We start from the raw sequence: 15,772 nt of genomic DNA on the forward strand, positions 1-15,772 counted from the left end.
AACAATGAAAGAAATCAAAGAAGACAAACAGAGAAGACTCTCTTCCGGAACTGGAAGATTCTATATTGTTAAGAGGTCGATAGTCCCCCCAGAGACCCACCCCCAGCAACGACACGGGGTTCAAACCCATGGGCTCCAGTGTGGGCAGAGCCCCGTCAGATCCCAGGGCCTAAACTTACTAGCCGTGCGACGGGAGGTCATCAGTCAGGCAGCGATGTTTCATGCTTTAGCTCACTTGCTTCTCTCAATGACCGTATGTGGTAGGTACTTTCATTATTATTCCCTCTTAAGCCTCCTTTATTATTACTTGACAGGTGACAAAACCAAGGCCCAGAGAGGCTGAGTGGTGGAAGCAGCGGCATCCGGACTCCAGAACCCATGTTGGTCACCCCCGTGTTCTTATGTCTCTTCATCTCAATAAGCCTCTTGCCTGTCAAGTGGGAAAATCATCCCTACTTCAAGGAGTCGCTGTGGAGATGACACACAGGGACACAACCAAGGTGCTCAGCACCCAGCCCGGGGCACAGTTGGGGGCATAGCAAATGTCTGCTATTGTTTTGGTCATGGTGGCAGCCGTGGTTCTCGTTTTATGGCTAATGGAGAGAAGCTGTGTTCGGCAGCTCAGCCCGTCCAGTAGCAAACACGGGTGGATGCTGAAGTGTCAGCAGACTGTTTCTGGCATCTTCCTCCAGAGTCCCGAGCTCTGAGCCACAGGCAGGTAGGCAGGCAGGCAGCTCCTGGCGTCTGGGGCTCTTGCACCCGGGGGCTCGGCCTCCCCGGCCAGCGGTGGGGATCTGCTGCCCTCTGCTGGCCGCCAGCTTCCCAGGAGGTCCTACATGGGATTTTCAAAGTACTCGGCCTGATGAGTCTTTTAAAACAATTTTTTTAAAGCTTTCATTTATTTATTTGACAGAGAGAGAGAGCACAAGTAAGCAGAGTGGCAGGCAGAGCGAGAGGGAGCAGCAGGCTCTCCGCTGAGCAGGGAGCCCGATGCAGGGCTCGATCCCAGGACCCTGGGATCACGACCTGAGCCGAAGGCAGCGCTTAACCCACTGAGCCACCCAGGCGCCCCTAAAACAATTTTTTCCCTCCAAAACTGTGATTAGGACACAAACACTGTAACAACGAATAGCAATTTTGAAAGAGAAACGCTCTGTCTCACCAGGCCCAACATAGCCCTGTTTCCACCGTTCTGGGTTTCTGTCGGGCTTTGGTCCCACAGGTGCTCAGCAAACCCCCACCCTCACACAGGAAAAAGCTGTGGTGGGCCCTGAGTCCCCAGGGCTCCAAACTGGGTGTGCTCCTCGGGGCCTGGGCCAGGTCTTCCCACAAGTTGCCATTTTCTGCCAACATCGAATATCGAAACTGTCCAAGATTTCCATTCACTTTCACATGCAGTCACAAACAAATATTTACTAAGCACTTCCTATATTCCCAGTGCTGTCCTAAGTGCTTGGGAACCATCAGTGAACAAGACAGACAGAATCCCTGCCCCCATGGAGTTTTGTTTCCTTTTGGTTTGGTTTCATGGGGGAAAGAGGAAAGAATGACAATAATCAATAAAGAAATAAGTCAATTATAGAGTGTGTTAGAAAAGAAAAAGATCAGAGCAAGATAGACCCATTGAAGAATGCCCTGGGAATGGGAGGCCAGATTGCCATTTTAAAAAGAAGAGTCAGGGAGCCTATTTGAAGGTGAGAAAAGATCCACAGGCAGCAATGGAGCCAGCTGGGTGGGGGAGGGAAGAGCATTCTAGCAAAAGGGACAGCCAGTGCAAAGGCCCTGAGTTAGGAGTGTTGCAGATGTGTCCAAAGCGCAGTGGGAGGCCAGTTTAGGTAGCTGTTTTCCTCCTGAGATTCAGGGAAACAGTCCTAGTGCTAAAAAAGATAGGAAGTAAAAGCTTCCAAAACATTACTAAGGTACAATTCTGAAATTGGAGGCCCTGTATTAACTGATCCACTGCTTGGACCCAGAGCGCCCACAGACAACAGCAAAGCCACCAGGGGAAGCTGCTTGCAGGAAGGTGTGTGGGTAGGTTCAGGGAGAAACCCTAGAGCCTCTTGCAGTTGCTGGTGGGGCAGCCCGTGAGAGGAGAGGTGGGCGGGCCAGGGAGCAGCTTGGCTGACTGCAAAGGGGCCCTGCCCTCGATGCACTGGGGGATAGCCCAGTGGCTCACCCAGCTCCTCCCTGTTGCTCAGACCTCACTCCTCTCACATAGGGTCATGAGTCATGCCCAAGTTTTATGAAAGCCAAAGAAAGTGTCACAGGGCTAGGAGACCCTTAAAGAGCTGTGTCCCAGCACCAGGAGGTGGTGTAGATTCAAAAATTAAGAAGCGTGGAGAAGATCAGCAGATCTTCTGATCTTGGGCACTGCCCAACTTGAGTGAGCTGGGTTTGGGCAGCCCCCGAGGCCCTGCTCAGGACGGGGCTTGTCCACACGGAGTCCATCAGGGTTGATTCCGGAGAACCAGCCAGCCAGGAAGGATAGAGAGACAGTCCACGAGAGCCCAGACAGATACAAATAAAAAACTGCAAGAGCCAGCAGGCAGCTGTAAGAGCAGACAGAGGAGGATGGGAAGGTGGTGAGCACTCCTTTATCTCTGGACAAATCCAGAAAGGCTTCCTTTTTTAAGGAAGGGAGATTTTAAGCAGAGTAGAGAGATCAGAAGGGAAGGGAGATAGTGAGCCCTGGGCTGGGGGAAGAGCAGCTGTGCCCCAGCAAGCGTCCCATAGGTAGCACATTGGGGGAGGATGGCCCATCTGTGGGGAGGTGTGTGGGTGTGTGGGTGATAGGTCCCTGGGGAAACCCCAGGAGATGGCAACCAGGACTGGGGCAGAGTCAGATGGAGCCATGGCAGGTGCCTGGGTCTCCAGGGTGGGGTAAAGATTCTCTCTCACTCTGGGGCACCTGGGGGGCTCAGTGGGTTAAGCATCCAACTCTTGATTTCATCTCAGGTCATGGTCTCGGGGTCAAGAGATGGAGTCCCACATAGGGCTCCACGTTGAGCACGGAGTCTGCTTGGGATTCTCTCTCCCCCTCTCCCTCTGCCCCTCCTCCTGCTTGCTCGCTCTCTCTCAAATAAATAAATAAATCTTAAAAAAGAAAAAAAAGAGTCTCTCTCATTCAATCAGCTCTTGAAGGCTTCCTGGACGAAGTGCCCTCTTGGGAGCATTGTACATCATTGCAAGAGGGACGTGGGTTCTTAAGCGCATGTTCCCAACACTGGGTGTGGCCTTCAAAAGATCTGGGGGCAGGAGGGCACAGGACCAAAGGGGGTGATGGATGACAGCACCCGAGACAAGAGGGTGTGGAAGGAGGTCATTGGAGTTACCTGGGAAGCCCCGGAAAGGGTATTTTATGAGCTGCTTGAGCAGCTGACACAAAGGAGGAGAAATCACAGCCTCCCTCTGACTAGTTCACAAAGCCTTCCTGGAGGAGGTGGCCAGCCATTCAGGAACATTCCAGGCAAAGGTGTGCCCAGACAGGAGGCTTGGGCGTAGGGAGAGCGGTGCAGGGAACCTGTAGGGCACAGAGGCAGTAAATGAGGAGGAGGCCGGTGAAGGGAGGTCAGTCTCCCACCTGAGAGTTGGTCCCATGAGCAGAGATGGTGGGTAAGGAGTAGAGCCAGGCATGGGGCTATGGGTTCTCTGTCCCTTTCTTGGGTAGAACTAGACAGCAAAGGCCCAGTTCCCATGTGTCTACACAGACCCTCCAGAGCAGCTGTGTCAGACTGGCCCGGTCTTTAAGTTTCTCACTTGTCCTGCACAACCTGGGAACAACCTCATGAAGACTTAGCCTCCCTCTCCAGCCCAGCCCCTCCGATCCAAAGCACCATGCAGACAGGCTTCCTGAGCAGTCACCACTAGCACTGGGCTCAGCTGCCATCTGCAGCGATGCAAACTTCACCCAGCACCCATGAGCACACCCCCGTGCCAGGCTGGGGGCCTCACTCCTGCCCACTCAAGCCCTTGTTCCCCCAAGTCTCCTGAGCCCCCCAGCACCCTCTTCCCCACCCTCAGTGCCCAAACCCAAGCCCAATTGAAGGTAAAGTTTTGGGAGGGGTGTGTGTGTGTGTGTGTGTGTGTGTGTGTGTGTGTGTGTGTTGGAGGCATGGGGAACTGACTCAGGAGCCTCTCTCTGGGAAAAAGCCTCCACTCCCTCCTGCCCCCAAGGAAAGGCAGAAACAGATCTAGCTCCATCCTTTTCAACAAGCTGAAGGAGAGCAGAGTCTGATGGGAGCTGAGAAGAGGAGGTGTGTGGGCTTTCCCAGCTGGCTGAGCAGAGGGCCCACCCATCTTCTACCTCCCATGCTCACCCGTTCCCCTCCCCCTGCCATGTTCAAAGGGCCCAAATCCTTTTTGGTCCCCCACACACCATTACCAGGTCCACACAACAGGCAGTCAGGAGCTCACCGTCCAAGGCACCAGGCCAACAAGACCCCCTCTAAAGAGTGGGTGCTGGGAAACTAGCCCCTGCACTCCCTAGCCTCCTCTCTCCACCCCCAGACTCCACCCCAAATTTTTATACTAGTGAAATCAGGTTAAAGGAAACATTAAAAGCAGCCTTGAAAGGGTAAAGAAGTCATAAATGTGCAGAGGATGTGAAGACCAGGGTGGGGCAGGGAGTACACCCACTCCCTGCTGGGTGAGGGGTGCAGGGTGTGGTAGAGGTGTTTCTGACAGGAAGCAAGAATCCCTTTCCTTTATACAGAGTTTTCTGGTCCCCAAAGCACATGCTTCTGTATTATCCACATAATCCTCCCAACAACCCTGGAAGGTAAGGATGAATTCCACACAAGCATACAAAAGTTCAGAGAGCTAAGAGCGTCCCCAGAGCCACACAGCCAGGAAGCATCCAAGCGGGCCCTTGAACCAGGTCCTCCAACTTCGATTCCACTGCCCAGCTTGGCTGTGATCTGAAGATCATTCGGGGCCAGCTGGTGAGGCCTCCTGCTCCTCCCCGTCAGCCGCCCAAAGTCTCTCTGCCCCCCTTGGAAGAACACGTGTGGAGTGTGGAGATAGAAACCAATCAGCCTGGTACTTGGTGAAGAGCTGCAGGGGGCCCAGCCATAGAGGTGAGGGCAGAACCAGGGCAGAACATCAGGCCGCGGCCCCACAGCACCAGTGCTTGATTCTGGGAGGCTCCCCAAAGGGGTTGTCACCCTCAGAGGCCGCTCATCTGCTCTTCTTCCCTTGTCGAAGTTCCTAATACCTCAGGTGCCTGGTTAGCCTCCCTGGGGGCAGAGACCACATCCCCCAGCTTTGTGCGCAACGACCATTAAAAGAACAGCAATCATTATCCTAATAAGTGGCTCCAGGATACATAGGGAAGCAGGGACATTACAAGGAGCCAGGCTCCCAGAGCCCCCAGAGCCAGAAATCACAGCATCCTCAGACAAGAAAAAGCCACTTTCCTGCCCCCGTCTCTAAATGTTCCTCTAGGGGTGGCAGTTTTGGGGCTGGTGAATAGGATGCGCCCCTCCTCTGGTTGGTGATCTTGGAAGGAAGAGAGACAAACAACCTGTTTCTTCTTAAAAAGCCCAGAGAAAATGCCCAGAGCAAGTTCACAACAGCCAGGTTATCCCAGGATTGGGTTCTTCCATCCTTGCAGCCCAGTGGGAGAAAGTGGCTAAAGGGGAGGCTCCCCATTACCCACAAGTAAAGCCATTATTGTGGCCACTGAGAGTTGAGTGGTTTGCAATTTTGCTGGATGAGAAATGGAAGCTCTGAAACAGAACCTCTGGGCTGGTAGCCAGAAGGTTCTAAGAGCCCATGTGCTCCAGCCCTCTGTCCTGCAGGAAGCATGGTCAAAATGTTCCCACGGACCTGAACCACCTTCCAGGCCATGGTGCCTGGGTGGGTTTGGACTTGCCCGATCCATCAGCCCCTGAAACACAATGACTTACTTGAGAGTATGTCCTGTATGGAGCCAGGAGGTCAGAGATAATGTGCTCCCAGGGTCTCGCCCAACCTGGGACCCTAGACCTTCCCGCTTGAGACAGCAACCCAGCCTCTACCCCAACCCCAGCCACCTCAGACTGTTGTGGAGTTCAAATCTGTCTCCGGGTGTGGGTTGGGGCCATCCTTACAGGGAGACTGCGAGAAAATTAATTGCTTAATGTATGTAAACGAGCTTTGAAGATGAAAAGTGCAAACACAGTGTCCCTAATAACATCTTCAATACTTTTACGGAGGCCCTAAGTCGACGCTGAGCTCACCTTTAAGACGAGTCTTGGGGGAGTTGCTGGCAAACTCCCCAAGCCAATAAACAACATAAAATGGCTTTTCACTCCTTTAATGCAGCCAACCCCAGCTCTCCCCAGCAATAAAAGGACCAGGGAGGATCAGAGAGGCCAGAGGATCCTAAGCAGCGCACCTGAAGCCCGAACTTACTCCCGCCGCACTCAGCCTCTGCTCAGACCCGCACGATGTCCTGCCGCTCCTACAGGATCAGCTCAGGATGTGGGGTCACCAGGACCTTCAGCTCCTGCTCGGCTGTGGCCCCCAAAACTGGCAACCGCTGCTGCATCAGCGCCGCCCCCTACCGAGGGGTGTCCTGCTACCGGGGGCTGACCGGCTTCGGCAGCCGGAGCCTCTCCAACCTGGGCTCCTGTGGGCCTCGCATGGCCGTGGGCGGCTTCCGCGCCGGCTCCTGCGGCCGCAGCTTTGGCTACCGCTCCGGCGGCGTGTGCGGGCCCAGCCCGCCCTGCATCACCAGCGTGTCGGTCAACGAGAGCCTCCTCACGCCCCTCAACCTGGAGATCGACCCCAATGCGCAGTGCGTGAAGCACGAGGAGAAGGAGCAGATCAAGTGCCTGAACAACAGGTTCGCTGCCTTCATCGACAAGGTCAGTGAGGCCTGGGATGGTCCAGAGAAGGCCCCGGCTGGCCCTCCCCTCGGGAAGGTTCCGGTGTGTTGGGGAGACAGCATGGAGCCAGGTTTGAGACAGCAGAGGGAGAGAAACGCAGGCCAACATAGGCAGAGGATCAGTGTCCATCTTTTAATTCCAGCCAAGTGCACAGAGGGCCCCATGTGGTCCAGAAATGGAGTCCGTTGGTCTAAAGGGTGTGTGTGCTTCAGGAGACAAGACAACACAGGAATATCAGAGGTGCCCCTGGAAAACTGGATTGGGCACTGGGAGCTACGAGAGTGCGAGATAATGGGGCGAGTAAAAGGCACACGGCTCCGAGCCAGGCAGCTCAGGGAAGTGGGCGGGCTCGGCTCAGAGCCACGCTGCCTCCCTATCTTTGCTCTGCCCCTGGGCAGCGTGAGACCTTGGGCATGTCACTTGTCTGAAGAACAGAACCCGCCTCGTATGCATGTTGCGAGCATGGATGGATTCATGCTTGAAAACTGCTGCACACAGTAAATGCTCAATGAATGTTGGCTGTCAGCATGAGTCTCCCAGGACAATAGTGTGACAGGAGGTGTGACAGTAAACCAACCAGGACTAGCACAACCACCTTCGTGGACAGAGGGCTGGGAATGGGGAAGAGGGGCAGCCAGGCTGGGGGAAGGAAGCCCACGGATGCAGAGTACGGAGACCCCCACACTGTGGGGCTGCCTCCCAAGCCCCCACTGCCCTCCCTGTGGGTCCACGAGGCCTCACCCTGGCAGAACAGATAGGACTGGGCTCTGGGTTTGGGGTCAGGAGTTTTGTTACCATTTTCTCTTTAGTGAGCTTGGTTCATCCTCAAAATGACCCGATGGGGGAGACATTAGTATTTCCATTTTTTTACTATCAAATTGAAGCTGAGTTTAGATGAGCTGCTTAGACATACCATGGTGGGCAGGTGAAGGGGACTCAGGGGACATTTGTGTGACAATGAGCTAGTCATCTCAGTTTCCCCATCTGTACTAGGAGGGGAATGATGCTGCCCCCCACCTGGAGGGCTGTGAGAACTGAATGGGACTGATACGTGAGCAGAGACAGATGGATAGAGGTAGAGATACACAGTTGACCCTTGAACAACATGGGCTGGAGATGAGCAAATCCACATCTACAAGTATTTTTTGTGATAAATATAGTACTATAAATGTATTTTCTCTTCCTTATGATTTTCTTATTAACATATTTTCTCTAGCTTACTTTGTTGTACAAATACAATATTTAATACGTAGAACATACAAAATGTATGTATCAATGAGGCTTCTGGTCAACAATAGGCTATTAGCAGTTAAGTTTTGGGGGAGTCCAAAGTTAATAAGCCAATTTTCAACTGCACGGGGTGGGGGTGGGGATGGGAGGAAGCATCAGTACCCCTCACACCCGCATTGTTCAAGAGTCAGCTGTAGAAATAGATAGATGTGTATGTATCTTAGCATGGGGCCCTCGTACCACACAGTAAGGTTTCAGTAAGTGTCCCATGGATTAATAAATGAGGAACTGCTAATTATAGTCACAAATTAGTTGAGCATTGACCATGTGTCAGGGATGCTCTAAGCATTTTCCATGTATTGTTCAATCTTTAAAACTCTAAGGGAGGCACTATTTTCATCTCCAGTTTAGAAATGAGAAGACCAAGCATCCAAAGGTTAGACAACTTGCCCACTCCGAGTGGCAGAACTGGACTTGAACCAGACCTCTGGCCTCAAGCTCGGGGCACTTCCCCCACAGCCACACTGCCTCCTGGGGGGCTGGGAGCAAGGCCTCTCACATCACAGACCCTCAGCCCCATGCTCGGCCCTCGGTGGGCCCTGGCTGCTCAGTGAGCATCCAGGGTGGAGAGGGCTCTGGGGGACCAGGCACCTCCAGGGATCCCCCCACCCCCAAGTCTCATCCTCACACCCTGAACGCAGGTACGCTTCCTGGAGCAGCAGAACAAGCTGCTGGAGACCAAGTGGCAATTCTACCAGAACCAGCGCTGCTGTGAGAGCAACATGGAGCCCCTGTTCAATGGCTACATCGAGACGCTGAGGCGGGAGGCCGAGTGCGTGGAGGCCGACAGCGGGAGGCTGGCCTCGGAGCTCAACCACGTGCAGGAGGTGCTGGAGGGCTACAAGAAGAAGTGAGTGCGGCCAGACTGGGGGCACACGGGAGCATGGGAAGGCTCCGCCCTCAACCTTCTTGAAGCAGCTGAAGATTCCTGCCTGTCTAGGAGCAGGGGCTGCCTGGAACCCGAAGGGTTTTCTAGGGCCGGACCTAAGTGTCTTAGATTCTTTGGCCCCACTCTCTCCCTTGGAGCCCCAGTGGGTCTTAGAGCTGCTTTCACGGGGAGTGAGGAGAGAAAACTCAGTAGAGTTCTATAGCTCTCTGTGGTCCTACCCATCTCAGCTCATTTTATGACGCTCGCTCTGTGTTCTTGCTGCCCAGGGCACTGGTTCTCTTTGGATCTGGGATGCACAGAGGAATTTCGTTTTGGGGAACGGAGTGTGCATTCGCTTAACTCAGCCCAGAGGCAGCAGGACTGGGGTGGCCTAAGCCAGGCTGGGACAAGCGCTAGCCCAAGAATAGCGTACAAACTAGACCATGGAGAGGATAAGTTAACAATCGCAGGGTCTCCATCCCTTTGGACCCCTGGGGGATCTGACCCAGAAGCTGGGATGGTGTCCAAGCTCCCACCCCTCAGCTGCGGCCCCTCTCTCCCCCCAACCCAGGTATGAAGAGGAGGTAGCTCTGAGAGCCACGGCAGAGAACGAGTTTGTGGTTCTGAAGAAGGTGAGGGGGCTGCTCATGGGGCAGGAAGGGAGGGGCACCCATCCGGACACCTTCAGTGGCGGCACAGTCACCACGCTGTCCGCAGACGCCTCCCCCCGCCACACACACACACACACACACACACACACACACACACACACACATACACACACACGCCCTCCTCTTCCCTTACCGCCAGGACGTGGACTGCGCCTACCTGCGGAAATCAGACCTGGAGGCCAATGTGGAGGCTCTGGTGGAGGAGTCTAGCTTCCTGAAGCGCCTCTATGATGAGGTGAGGGGCCCCCTGCTGGCCAGCCAGGGCAGGGAGAGGGGAGGCGGGAGGACCTGAGCAAGAGGGGAGGGAGTGCGCTATGTGTACATGTTTGCCCCGTGTGTGTGATGTAAGCATGAGAGAACATGCACACACCTGCAAGAGGGCCATGTGCCATGACTGTGATAGACACACATACGTATGTGCCCGGGGAGAGCCTGGAGTGTGTGTCTGAGGACTGTGGAGCGTGGGTGTGGTTCTCCACGTCTGTGAGTGCCTGTGTGTGTTGCAATGTGTGCGTGTTCTGGTCTGGGGGCGTGTTAGTCTGTACCTGGGTATGAGAGTGTGTTTCTGAGGGTGCAGGTCAAGGGGAGTCTCTGGTTGGGGGGGGTCTCAATTAATGGACAAATCACTAGTCCTGGCATTCAAACCCCAGCTCCCTGGCTAGGTGACTTGGAGAAAACCCAGCATGGCTTTCAGTCTTCCCGCCTGTTCAGTCAGGGGCCCCTTCCGGCTTTCTTGTATTATGATGTACCTGTGTGTGAGCGAAGGGGGAAGGGGAGCAGGTGGAGCCGGGGTCATGTAATAGGATGACCAGCGCCCCCTCCAGGGAGGGGACACTGCCCCTAAGGGTGCCCAGATCAGGCACCAGACCCAAATGCATTGGCTGTTGGCCCCCAGGAGCTCCAGGTCCTCCACGCCCACATCTCAGACACCTCAGTCATCGTCAAGATGGACAACAGCCGGGACCTGAACATGGACTGTGTTGTGGCTGAGATCAAGGCTCAGTACGACGACATCGCCAGCCGCAGCCGGGCTGAGGCTGAGTCCTGGTACCGCAGCAAGGTGAGGGGCATAGGACACCTGCCTCCTAAACATGGCAGTGGCAGGGAAGCCAGGTATATATTTAAGAAAGCCTCTTTTGTCTGGGGATTTTGATTATTAAGGATGGTAAGAGGACAGACATCTCTCAGTTTGGGTGGTAGAGCAGGGCTGCCACGTATGGTTGCACAGGCTGAGCACTGTACAACCTACCAATCATCTGTGGTGTCTGAGTGGGTGGGACACTGCGATCTGAGCCTCAGGAGCATCTCTGCTTCCCCCCAGTGTGAGGAGATGAAGGCCACGGTGATCCGGCACGGGGAGACCCTGCGCCGCACCAAGGAGGAGATCAACGAGCTCAACCGCATGATCCAGAGGCTCACCGCTGAGATCGAGAATGCCAAGTGCCAGGTAAGGGTAGAAGGAGGGGTTTGAATGCCCAGCTCAGGCAGACTGCGGCTCCAGGGACTTTGCCCCCAGGAGGGCAAAGGCCTGGCCCCAATCAGTCTTCACAGTGTGCCTGTGGGGAAGCAGGGACCCAACCAAATCACACAGCCCTCGAAGTGGGATGTACCATATCACCGATGTCAGTCTTCTTGGCCACCCTGCAGCAACCAGCAAGGAGAGATGGTGAAAGCCCCCATCTCCTCCCTCATATTCAAGGTCTCATTAAATACCTGGTCCTATTTAGTTGACCTAGCTTCTCTCTGGGGCCCCCTCTTGCTGGCCCAGTTCCAGGAGCTCAGGTGAGCCAAGCTGCGCCTTCTCCTTCTCATCCTTGCTCTCACATCCCCTTCCTCATAGCGGGCCAAGCTGGAGGCCGCTGTGGCCGAGGCTGAGCAGCAGGGCGAGGCGGCCCTGACTGATGCCCGCTGCAAGCTGGCGGAGCTGGAGGCCGCCCTGCAGAAGGCCAAGCAGGACATGGCTTGCCTGCTGAAGGAGTACCAGGAGGTGATGAACTCCAAGCTGGGCCTGGACATCGAGATCGCCACCTACAGGCGGCTGCTGGAGGGCGAGGAGCACAGGTGGGGCTAAGGAGCATCTCTCTAGGTTTAGGAGGCCCTGGTCCCCTGGGAGTGTGTTTCCCTGAGCCCAAGTGTGAGCTACATCTCTAAGCACTGCTAGCACAGGCTAAGCTTCAATGATAGTCATAATTTGTCAAATACTTGTGTGTTTGGCCCGTGCTGAGTGCTCACTATTAATCCTCACAATCCAGTGAGGTAAGTCTCATTTTTCACATCCAAACATGAGGAAATACAGCTCAGCGTGCGGTGACTTTCTCGTGGCCTCAGTTAATAAGTGCAAGAGGCTCAGCGTGTGCCCCAGCGACATGCCTCTCGAACGCACTTTCTTTCAGTAGCTCCCTCGGGGAGGCTTGGCCTGCCACACTGGCTCGTGCCCCATAAGGACAGTGCGCTCCGTATGCACTGGCTCCTCCCTGGCACGGAGCCCCTCCACACACACAGCTGCACACTGCTGACTCTCCTTTCCCTGAGCCTGACCGGTGCTACCCAGGGAGCGGGGTAACTCAGATTGGCTGGAGGTCAGCAGCACGCCACCTCGGCTTAAAATCAGGAGGCTTTCTCTCCATGGTCAGAGAACGGTTAGAAAAAGAAGGTGATCGTGCAACACAGACCTTGGGGCGCCCCCCCACCCGCATCTCGGGGCGAGGAGCTCTACAAGAAAGGGCCCTCTCTGTCCCTAAGCAACCACCTGCTTCAAGGAACCCGGCTCCCTGTCCAGAGCTAACGGATCTTTCTTTCCCCACAGGCTGTGTGAAGGTGTGGGCTCGGTGAATGTCTGTAAGTGTCTGCTTAAACAACACCCCCCAAAAAATGGCTTTGTTGATGGGCAAAGCTAAACCCAGAATGCTTCCCATCGCGAGGGGGCCTTTCCTCCTCCCCTGGCTCCTCACTGGGGAGCACTGATGGGGTTAGGGACAGCGGTGTTGAGCGCCCTCCACTGGTGGCAACGGGAACTGCATGCCAAGAAAAGGGGGCCAGCGATTTGCCTGGGGGGGGGGGGGTCCTCACTTCCTTCCTATCCCAGTCCCCTAGAGGTCTGAGATGCTGGGAGGAATGGAGCCTGAGTTTTTAACCACTAAACCCCTTTCCGGAGGAGGAAGCTCCTGCTAGGGGAAAGCCCCTTGGGGCCTATCACAACGTTGGGGAGATCAGGGCAGGCCACCCACCCTGTGTCCCCTCTCTCCCCCTGTAGGTGTCAGCAGCTCCCGCGGCGGAGTCGCCTGTGGGGGCCTCACGTGCAGCACCACCCCAGGGCGCCAGATTGCCTCTGGCCCCGTGGCCACAGGAGGCAGCATCACGGTGATGGCCCCTGACTCCTGTGGCCCCTGCCAGCCCCGCTCGTCCAGCTTCAGCTGCGGGAGCAGCCGGTCCGTCCGCTTCGCCTAGAGTCCCCAGAGCACGGAAGGGTGTGTGAATGGAAATCGTGTGCTTGCTTCTGGAATCTTCCATGTGTTCCTACAGAGGGAAAGACCCTCGGCCGTACTCTTGCACCTTCTCATTCTAGGGAGTTGTTTCCTGGTTCTCCTCTGGGCTTCAGTTAGAGAGGCATTCCCAGCCCTCCCCCTAACTCCGGCTTGACTCCAGGAGACCCGTGGCCAGTTCATATCATTCTCCAAGCTCTCTGGGACACTACCGGTCACCCAGGGTGGCTGGACATCACGGGAGCTTGGCCTTCCCCAAGACAAGGAGTGAGCCTGATCTCCGGCCAGGTCTCCCACAGACTGAGAGTCTGAAAGGAAGTCCTCCCTCCCTCCTGGCTGGGAGTTCTGCAGGAAGCACTGGCCCCAGGGTTATTCTTGTTTGTGTTTTGCTTCTCTCTCTCTGACTGACTGCCTTCTTTGGGTTAACCTGTCCCAGCCAAACTCCTCCTGTGACCTCCCAGTCGAGGGGCCCATTATAGGGGGGAATCCTTTTGACTTGGGACAGGTCTTGGCTATTCATTGCACCTTTATACATTTCAAAGGAAACTCCAAGGTTGCTCCAGATCTCCCCCTGCGGGTGCAGGAGGGGTGTGTCCAATGGGAGCCAGTGGGATGGAGAAGGCTAGGCCACTTCCTGAGTCTCCCTCTTGTTATGACTGTCTGTGGGTGCCTTGCCTTCTGGGTTGTCTGTCTGTGTTTCAATAAATGCTGCTTCGATGCAAGGGTATGTGGTCTTGTGAATGACAGTGTCTCCACCCCTTCCCATATGCCTGAGGGGCATGACCCTCAACCCCATTCCCTGCTGGCCAACACTTTCTAGACCCTGGCGGTGTTTCCCTAACCCTCCAGTGATTGTGCCTCTTCTCGTCCACTGCCATAGCCTGATTCCAGCTCAGCCCTCCTCAGTCCAGTTAGGCCTGGACCACAGCTCCAGCTCCCTGCCCATGATACTTTGCTCCCTGCCCCCACCCGCCCCCAGCAGCCAAAAATCCCACCCCAAATTCATCGCTCTCACCTGCTACCCCCTGGTTCAAACCAGTTCCCAGCATGTGCCTGTGCTCCTGATGCCAAGCACCGGCTCCCTCCGTCTCCCCTTTCCCCACCAGCTCCTTGCCCTGTGCAACCACTCCCTACCCAGTGCCGATCTTCCAAGATGCGGGCTCCACCCCATGGAGACAAGCCCACCCTCTAAGCCACCCAGGACCATCCCACACAGACACATAAGCCATCCCACGCCTCTCCTCCCATTTGCCTTTACCCAGTGCTCTCTCTGCTCTCCCTACCTACCCTCCCTCCCACATGCACAGTCCCCCTACCCCTGCCCCACACTGTCTCCAACCCTGAGGATCTCTGCTTCTGACTTGGTGGCTCAGGGCCAGGGATGTCACCGGGTGTGTCTGGAGCCTAGATCAAGCTGGAAATTCCTTGAGAGCAGGAAATATCTCCTCCTGGCTCTGACCGCCCCCCCGCCGCCGCCAACACCCAGGATGGGGCTCCAGGCCATGTGAGGCCTGGGATGGTTGGGTGAGCTCAGACAGCAGTAGAGCAGGAGAAGTAGACATCAGCCCTGTTGGGCTCCCCTCCATTTCTCCATTAGGAGAACAGACCTGCTATCACCATTCTAGGCGGACATCCACCTGCCCGCCCCCTGTGCTGCCCCATCCCCCAGCCTTTCCCTGAGAGGAGAAGTTAAGGTTCTCTGTGTTCTGATGAATCCTCACTTCAGGCCCAAAGGGTTGCAGCTCCCTTGGTGTGGGGGGCGGTGGCTGGCCTCTTCTGAGTGCTTCAGCTACTGCTGTTTGAGGTTTTCCGGCTGCCACTAGGCAGGCCTGCTCTAAATTTCCCACCTGCCGCCCTCCTTTCGCTCACCTCTCCGGGACTCAAGGGCATGGTCCTAATCACAATAGGAAAACGTTCACTTTAGGGCACAACACTCATCCACAGGAAAGGTTAAAAGTCAGGGGCTGAAAATCAAAACCTGAGCATGAACTCTGCCATGTCTCAGTGAGACATGGAGCAGGAAGTGGCCTTCACACTTTTTACATCAGCCTGGGGCTCTGTGAGCTGAGCCCTCCTCAGCCCTGCTAACTCCCATGGTTCTGGGTTTCTGGAATGAGTCTGTGGGGGGAAAACACCTGGATGTTCCCATAGGTCTGGGTCACGCATAACTAAGATACCAAATCTGGTACCCCCAAAATAGGACATGATGCATTGAAAAGTCAAACAGCCACAAGCTGGGAGATAGTAATAAGTTTTTTAATGAGTTTCCATGCTTTGTGTGCAAAGACCAGTCACCTGACTGGGCCAGGCAGAGGTGCCATCGTCTTACAAGGATGAAACCTCCATCCCTGCCCTCCCTGCAGCCAACAGCAAAAATGCAGAGGCAAAGGATCCTGGGGCTCCCACGGCCCTCTCCCGATAAAAGAACTATTCCTCACACAAAGCAAAGGATATGCTCCAAGGACAATGAAGGATTAAAGTTTTATTAGAAAAAAATTTTTAAGGAGAAACCTAGTGGTCTGAAATCAAGAGACCAGGTAAATTCCAGAGCAAATGGCCCAAACAATAAAGTTCGCCCATGTGGGTGATTCC

The 15,772-nt window shown here is 55.1% G+C and overlaps 1 protein-coding gene and 1 long non-coding RNA gene across 3 annotated transcripts; one reads left to right on the forward strand and one right to left on the reverse strand.

Moving 5' to 3' along the window:
* Positions 1–167: 167 nt before the first annotated feature.
* Positions 168–9,918, reverse strand: LOC112832142 (uncharacterized). The gene is made up of 3 exons (XR_003210328.2): positions 9,856–9,918; positions 3,333–3,520; positions 168–832 (listed from the first exon to the last, which is right to left on the reverse strand). It is a non-coding gene; the product is annotated as an uncharacterized lncRNA (long non-coding RNA).
* LOC112832135 (keratin, type II cuticular Hb5) lies at positions 6,429–13,902 on the forward strand. 2 transcript variants are annotated; one of them, XM_025882639.2, is made up of 9 exons: positions 6,429–6,848; positions 8,801–9,009; positions 9,599–9,659; positions 9,838–9,933; positions 10,594–10,758; positions 11,020–11,145; positions 11,539–11,759; positions 12,505–12,540; positions 12,959–13,902. In XM_025882639.2, the coding sequence occupies exons 1-9, from the start codon at positions 6,429–6,431 to the stop codon at positions 13,143–13,145; spliced, it is 1,521 nt and encodes a 506-aa protein (XP_025738424.1). In that variant the 3' UTR covers positions 13,146–13,902. The 2 variants fall into 2 exon arrangements, with proteins under 2 accessions (XP_025738424.1, XP_025738423.1); XM_025882638.2 differs by having other exon boundaries at positions 12,505–12,536; positions 12,952–13,902.
* Positions 13,903–15,772: the final 1,870 nt, after the last annotated feature.

The sequence above is a fragment of the Callorhinus ursinus genome, unplaced genomic scaffold (assembly GCF_003265705.2).
Source record: "Callorhinus ursinus isolate GAN/ISIS: 27379988/994484 unplaced genomic scaffold, GSC_fseal_2.0 scaffold44, whole genome shotgun sequence".
In the NCBI taxonomy this organism is placed as follows: Eukaryota; Metazoa; Chordata; class Mammalia; order Carnivora; family Otariidae; genus Callorhinus; species Callorhinus ursinus.

What these genes read in the sequence shown, in the direction of transcription:
- LOC112832135 (XM_025882638.2), top strand. Translation starts at nt 6,429, where the DNA reads ATGTCCTGCCGCTCCTACAGGATCAGCTCAGGATGTGGGGTCACCAGG. An exon ending in AGTTTGTGGTTCTGAAGAAG is followed by an intron (nt 9,660 to 9,837) that starts GTGAGGGGGCTG and finishes CCTTACCGCCAG; the next exon opens with GACGTGGACTGCGCCTACCT. An exon ending in TGAAGCGCCTCTATGATGAG is followed by an intron (nt 9,934 to 10,593) that starts GTGAGGGGCCCC and finishes GTTGGCCCCCAG; the next exon opens with GAGCTCCAGGTCCTCCACGC.